Here is a 6,584-nt window from a genome sequence, read left to right as displayed (position 1 = left end):
GAGTCCACTACACCCTAAGTACTGACCCAAACCAGCAAGTCAAGTGCAAACCCCACTATCCCGTGCCAGAGGAGCAATCAATACCCCCTCAGTCTAACCCCCAGCAGCCCATCATCCACCTTACGCACGAGAACATCAGCCAGGAGAAACATAACCTACACCACCGACCCCACATCTATTACACCAATCTACGGCAGCATATAAGCCTTCTTGAGGATATCACAAACCTCACAGTATAAAACTCTGACTCGCGAGTACCAAGCTAGTTAGTACAGTACAGTACATCATACAAGTCGCACCCCAACCTCGCCCTCGCCCTCGCTTCGTCACCGTATACCCAGCAAAGCCAGACACCACTCCAACCCAAGTGGCTCCCATCACATCACATCACATCACATGAAAACCACCCCAATCCAACTCTTCCAGACAAAGTACATCCAACCCCAACCTCAACCCCTTTGGGTTTCATTCAGAAATCCCCAAAGTCATCGTGGATGTGATCCGCCCACGCGTCGGCGTCATCGTCCCCCCAGCAACAGACGTAGCATCCTTGGTCGGGTTGATACTGTTTTTTTTTTTGCCGTAGTATTAGCAGGTGCCAGACCAACCCAGCCGGGTAAGGGCGGGCGAAATCAAGGCGAGGGGAGGGGATTGGGTATGGCACGCGTTGCAGCATCATGCAGCATGATCTCAAGGTACGGTACTGGGGTATGAGGCAAGGGTTTGCGGCCGGGGGGGGGGGGGGGGGGGGAGCCGGGGATTTACCTTGGTCTTGGGACAAGTCAACAGCTTGGGGTTGCGGACACAGGAGCCCACGCAGGCCTCGTTGCCGATGTCGATGCCGTGGGGTTTGCTCTGGGCGGAGACGGTGGAGGCGAGGAGGGTGGCGGTTGCGAGGAGGAGGGTCGTGAGTTGCATTTTTGATTGCTGTTGTTTTGGATCGGGGTTTGAATTTGGGTTTGGTTTGTTGGTTGTGTGTATGCGCGGGTGTAAATGAGTGACGGATTGTTATAGAAGGAGTGGACCGTCTGAGGCTGTCAGACTGTGGGTGGGCTAGGGTGGCACGGGGTTTTTTGTTGGATGTATCTACAGGATATTACAGTCCCTAGTGACGGGGAGGGAGGGACGGAGGGTGCTTTAAAAGCGAACCCTCCCCTGCGCGCCATACATACTTACATGCCGACGTGATGCGTGGGGATCGGGAAGTAAGGGGGTCGTGGGTGGTAGAGCTAGCTGGGTTTGTTTGGATTTCGGACGGCGTTATGCGGTCCAACTTCTGGGTCGTCGCGGGTTGACATGTTCTTGCGAAGGTGGATTCTTGGCTCGGCTCATCCTTGGGCTCGCTCAGGTCGCTCTGGGTTGTGCGGTCCAGAGGGAGCAGGTGAGGAGGTTGAAGAATGTGGGCTCGAGGGGCGCGATGGGCTGGTCGGTTGGTTGGTATTCGATGGGGTTGGCTGTGGTATGTGGGTTTCAATTGGAAGTAAACAAGGTTGCGAGATGGGGTTTTTGGCTGGGAGGTAGATTGGATGTATTTCTAAGCTATGTAGTAAGTTGATATTGTGCTCTTTCCATGTCTATCAAAGGTGGTCTCAGCAGTGGACTCGTTAGAGGTTACAGACAAAGGAAGGATTCTAGTCTAGAACGGATTCCGTCAGCCCTATCAAGCCTTCGTAGTTAAGAGAAACAATGTATACGTATACCATATCCTCTAGGTAGATGCTGTTATTGACAATGTGATCAGCCCTTTCCCGCGCAGTGAGGATATCGAAGATATTGGGGTGTCATTGTCGAGAGACCCGTATGCGTCTTATATTTGAGCGGCCCGGCGAAGGGATTGACCTTGAGAAGCGGCAGTAACCTGTGATGAAGTAAGATGGAAAAGAACGCCATCAATTGCCCAAGCTTCCTGTAGTACGGCCTGTCAGGTCTGCCACTTGGACACCGAGGCCGGCATAAACATTTCTGGTTGAGAACGAGAATACAAGAGGATTTTATAGTCTTCTTCTTGCAAGTTAATCAATCAAAGCGATATGAGCAGTACCCTCTCCTATGCACTGTACGGCAGCAGAAAATGGATCAAAATACTTGGTTAGGGTATGTCTAACCGAGTTCGGAAACAAACGCATCCTTATAGGTTCGCCTGATAGCGGCCGTTCGACGAGATGAAGCCGCGTCAGGAACGCAGATGCAAGCCAGACAGACTTACCTCTAGCACGAGATGATGGAGTGGTAAAAATAAGCAGAGTGACATGCAATTGAGATCGTCAAGCGCCTGATATCCACTATGCTAGCTTTACACAGTCTAGGGATCGTGGCCACGGACGGACAAGCATCCTGTGCTCCTAGCGAACCGACCGGATCATTGTTCCGCGAATAATAATTCCGAAGGAGTAAAAGGAAGAACGAGCCATCTGTAGTCTATTCCAGGGCAGCATTGACTATGCTTCACGGGCGTAACCGGGCCAGATCGTATTTCAAGGAATGAACAGTCTGGCCATGACAGGGGGACGAGGACGAGGGAGTTATTTCCATCACAGCAGCTAAGAAACTAATAGGGAAAGTATTCAAGAGGCCTAGGCGGAAGAGAAGGTGGTTAAAACTTTGATGTTGATGCGTCTCGATCGCTGACCGCGTCGAATCAATTCGCAATACCAATGGAAGGTAATACTCACCTTGACAAAAGAGGTTGTCCAAAGAGATTTGCCGTGTGTAGAACCCCCCTGAGCTCGACTTGACTCCATACAAGCAATGGAATCACGTACCTCGCCGCAAAAGCGAAAGCTGGGTTGTTGCGAGCCTATGGCCTTGGCGTATATCAAAAGTAACATAACCTCCCCAGACAGATGACAGGTAAGAACTGCCCCTGAGTGAGCGTCGTAAATCCAGAAGCCAACCGCAAAGACTGGTACGCGAAAAGACCTAGTCGAAAGTGCCGTGCATGCGAACAGCGGAGCCCAATAAGCGGCTCAGGAATCATTATCCAGCACAAAAACAGGAGCGGCTCTCCGCCAGACTCTGCTTCTCATTCTCACATCCTCAACCTGGTCTTCCTCGAAAGGCCGTCTGCCGAACGTTCGTTGTGTTCCCACCCCCAAAGCCGGCTCCTTTTGACTGCATCGGAGCCGAGAAAGAGATCTCATGCCCCGGAAATATCTTCCATACCCGCCTTCGGGCTGTACTTGCCGGTTTCACGAGGTTTACTCCCCCTCTCCCCCCAGTGCTAATTCGAACAAAGGGGGTCTTTAAAGCAATGGGGACTTGCTCTGACCGTTGTTTGAGTTTCAGTTTGAGACCTCCTCGACAACGATCCATAGACCTACGCGCGGAAGGATTCGGGATATGACTTACATTTGTCCATTAAGGCGTCAAGGCGTACCATCGCTTTGAGCTCATCGGGGTGTTTCAAAAGGCCCTAACTGTTGTTTGGCTGCATTGCTAGCCATCAAGGCTAGAATGAGTGCTGAAATAGCCGATATTTCGCGACCCTCATAAGCCAATCGAAGAAGGATCGACTAAAATCCGAGCGAGCCAATGGGTCCACCGACGCTTGTCAGTGCGGCTTAGAGACCAAGTGCATGTGCCTTGTCGCGCGATGCAGTGGGAACGTATCCCCTGGCCTTTTGAGCGATCCTCCCCAAACACTCTTTCTTACAAGATCGACAAATTCGCCACCTGTGAAATCATAGGATCGAACGTGGCCGAGATAGGACAGTCCAGATGTTGACAGCTGCTAAACCCCGCCGATCCGAATCCCTGTGACCGTAAAGCGATACCCACGAGAAAATTCGACACTCTCACAAGCGCAGGCGCCTCTCTGTCGTTCCGATCACTTCAACAAGCATGATAGAACCGCCCTTATGCTCGAATGGATAGCAACCGTGTCGGACCAGCCACCTCGCAGCTTCGAACCGAGATCCGCGCTAAGGCAGACTAAGACGTGCATCGATTGCTGCCGCAACTCCCGTTGAACAAAACCAAGTGCCACATGAGCGAGATAAACCAGCAAGAAGGACATCTCAGGACACATGAGATGCGGACCTCTCATAGGTCGTGTCCTCCGATTCGAATTGTGTGCGATATGCATATCAATGCCGGCCCGTGTTGGTGCCTCGAAACTCGCTGGCATGTGCCTGTCCCTATACGTTCAGAGAGCTGCGGGCGTCTGGTATTCGTACCCTTCAGTTCTGCAAGCCGACCCTGCGTTCTCACAGATTGAAGAGCAAATCGAAAGAATTTTGGCCTGCCCATCTTCATGGTCATTCCATTTGTGGGCAAAACCATGGTCATTCATATCCTAGTGAGGGCATCAATGTCCATAAGCCGTCCAGCTCTTACCAAGTTGATGGTCCTGTCTCATGGGTATAGTTCTGTTCCTTGCCACTACCGCACACATCCCTCACTGTCCTATCCTTCCCTAGATTTCGGGGATCTCTGCCTTGACCTTGTATGTGCCGAGTTGGACCGTGTGTAATCTTGCGCTTTCTTGAACCAGCTCTTGAGGTGTTGGTGCATCTTTAGAAGAGGACGCAAGGGGATGCTCTGGGTTGGGAAGTGCATCAGACAGACAGGTGCCTGTAACCCATGTTGGCCCTAACTCTTTGCGGGAAAAGAGGTTTAAACGGAATAAAAGACACGATGGTGGGACTATACCTCTGCAATCGCCTTGCATCTGAAGTGCCCGCCCTCCATCGTGTTCTGACCGGAGCACGGGCGCCTTTCGAGATATGTCCACAATCTATCTATGTCTCTGACGCAGTCGCAAGATTGAAAAGGCACAGTTTCGATGGAAATCGGGATGAGATAATATGGCTTCATACGGGGAACACAAGTCAAAGAACGTCCGTCCCAAATGACTACGGGCGAGTCACAATCATCTGGGATTTTTGCTTGGTGGCGACAGAATCCAACGTACTGCTATCAACAAGGAGTTGGACCGAAAAAGTTGACAGCTGAAGGCCGAGTAACGCGTATTGCTTGTTGCGAGATGAGGTCGAATGAACGTGGCAGATGGAGCACATTAACTGCCAATGGGTAGTGGGACAGGTACCAAACTGTCGATCGATCCCCTGGGTGAGCTAAATGATTAGGCACAAAGACGATTTCAGCACCTGTGTTCACAACGTATGGAGTCTGCAGTTTTGGCAGCAACATGAGATGAGCTTCTTATGAGGGCATCCGCGGCTGTGGCAAAGCCAGGGGAGACAATCTGCAGCAGACGGCCGGTGGAGAGAAGACTAGTGGGCAGCTACCGCGGCAGCTACAGAAGCATCGAATTGCGATACAGAAGAATAAACCAGCTCTGAGCAGCGGGGAATCAATTGAGCCTATCTGAGAGAATGGATGATATTTCCAGAGCCTAGAAGATTGCAGGTTCGTCCATATTCTGTTCGTCGTGATGGGCGGCGGAGACCGCCACGGGCCCAGGGATTGGCTGGGGACTTTTCCCGGGTTTCTGGTCAAGAAGACGAGCAGAGCTGGCAGTCTTTTCCCGGCGATACAAACATTCTATAACGACCCCCAAACCCATCCCAATTTCCACCTCCATCCATTTGACGGCTCCTGCGATTGACACCCAATGACCCTGACTAATCCCGATTCCTGTGTTTGTGTTGATGTGATGCTATGAAAACCCACCGGGCATGTTTTAGCATGCCGGAACGTGCCATTACAGAGCATCCCCAGCGTCCGTGACCTGATGGTTGAGTGGCCGTATATTGGGTGGAGTACTAGCGATACCCAGATACACCCAGATACCCAGTGGCACTTGCCAATGAGGGTTCCGGTGTGATTTAGGGTGAATTGTGGCACTCGTTCACTACTGCTGGGCTGTAGCTCAGGCTCGATTTGTGACGGTGTACCTCTCCTGTAGGCGCCAGTGAGCCTATCAGTCCACCCTGTCTCCCAGTCACCCAGTTTGTTTGGCCTGAGAGGCATGGATATCTTTTCCTCCCTCAGCTCTCTCTCTGTCTGGCTCCAACCTGGAAGATGAAAGCATTCTCCCACCATGCAAATGGCTGATGCACGGAAGTGTCGGTTGAGTGTGTGACTCTTCGGATACCGCATTGACTGCCCAGGGGGTCAGCCTCAGCCGACTGCCACTCGGTCTAGGAGGGATTAGACACTACTAATTGCACTCTTACTTCCCCATCACTGCAACTTTCCCCTCTGGCCGTCCAGATATCAGCTTGTGGGTAGTGCTCTGTCTCAGTACGAATCAACCATTCTTGACTACTATTTCGTTTTACGCCCACCCTCATCACTTTCCATACCTTTCCATTGCAAAATCTCCCGGCGTACTCAGTCGGATCGTCACCAGAACCCGAACCCCGTGTCGCTCCCGTCTTGTGCAGCCCTCAACCACTACCCCGCGGGACCTTGAGGCAGCCAAGACCAGCAAACTTCTGCCTTGTGACGATATAACAAGATGACTGCGGAAGAGAGCAGCTTTGCCCTAAATGGGGATGAAAGGTAGACCTTCCGGCCCTGGAATTTACTGCCCTGGCCCATCATTCGTTCCTGCCTAACCATCTGTGATGTTCTATAGCCTCCACAACGACCACCCGGACGACACTAGCGATACCTCA

At 51.9% G+C, this 6,584-nt stretch overlaps 1 protein-coding gene across 1 annotated transcript; it reads right to left on the bottom strand.

Moving 5' to 3' along the window:
- Positions 1-299: 299 nt before the first annotated feature.
- Positions 300-1,073, bottom strand: BO86DRAFT_393971 (uncharacterized protein). Its single transcript, XM_025673135.1, has 2 exons — positions 766-1,073; positions 300-565 (listed from the first exon to the last, which is right to left on the bottom strand). Exons 1-2 carry the CDS (start codon positions 916-918, stop codon positions 470-472), a joined length of 249 nt encoding a protein of 82 aa, XP_025521697.1. The 5' UTR covers positions 919-1,073; the 3' UTR covers positions 300-469.
- Positions 1,074-6,584: the final 5,511 nt, after the last annotated feature.

The sequence above is a fragment of the Aspergillus japonicus genome (assembly GCF_003184785.1).
Source record: "Aspergillus japonicus CBS 114.51 unplaced genomic scaffold BO86scaffold_140, whole genome shotgun sequence".
Taxonomy (NCBI): domain Eukaryota; kingdom Fungi; phylum Ascomycota; class Eurotiomycetes; order Eurotiales; family Aspergillaceae; genus Aspergillus; species Aspergillus japonicus.
This window is presented reverse-complemented; position numbering and strand designations above follow the sequence as displayed.

Bases quoted from the DNA above. Each gene is read 5' to 3' on its own strand.
- BO86DRAFT_393971 (XM_025673135.1), bottom strand. From the start codon at position 918: ATGCAACTCACGACCCTCCTCCTCGCAACCGCCACCCTCCTCGCCTCC. The intron at 566-765 runs GTAAATCCCCGG...AAAAAAAAACAG, and splicing joins TGACTTGTCCCAAGACCAAG to TATCAACCCGACCAAGGATG.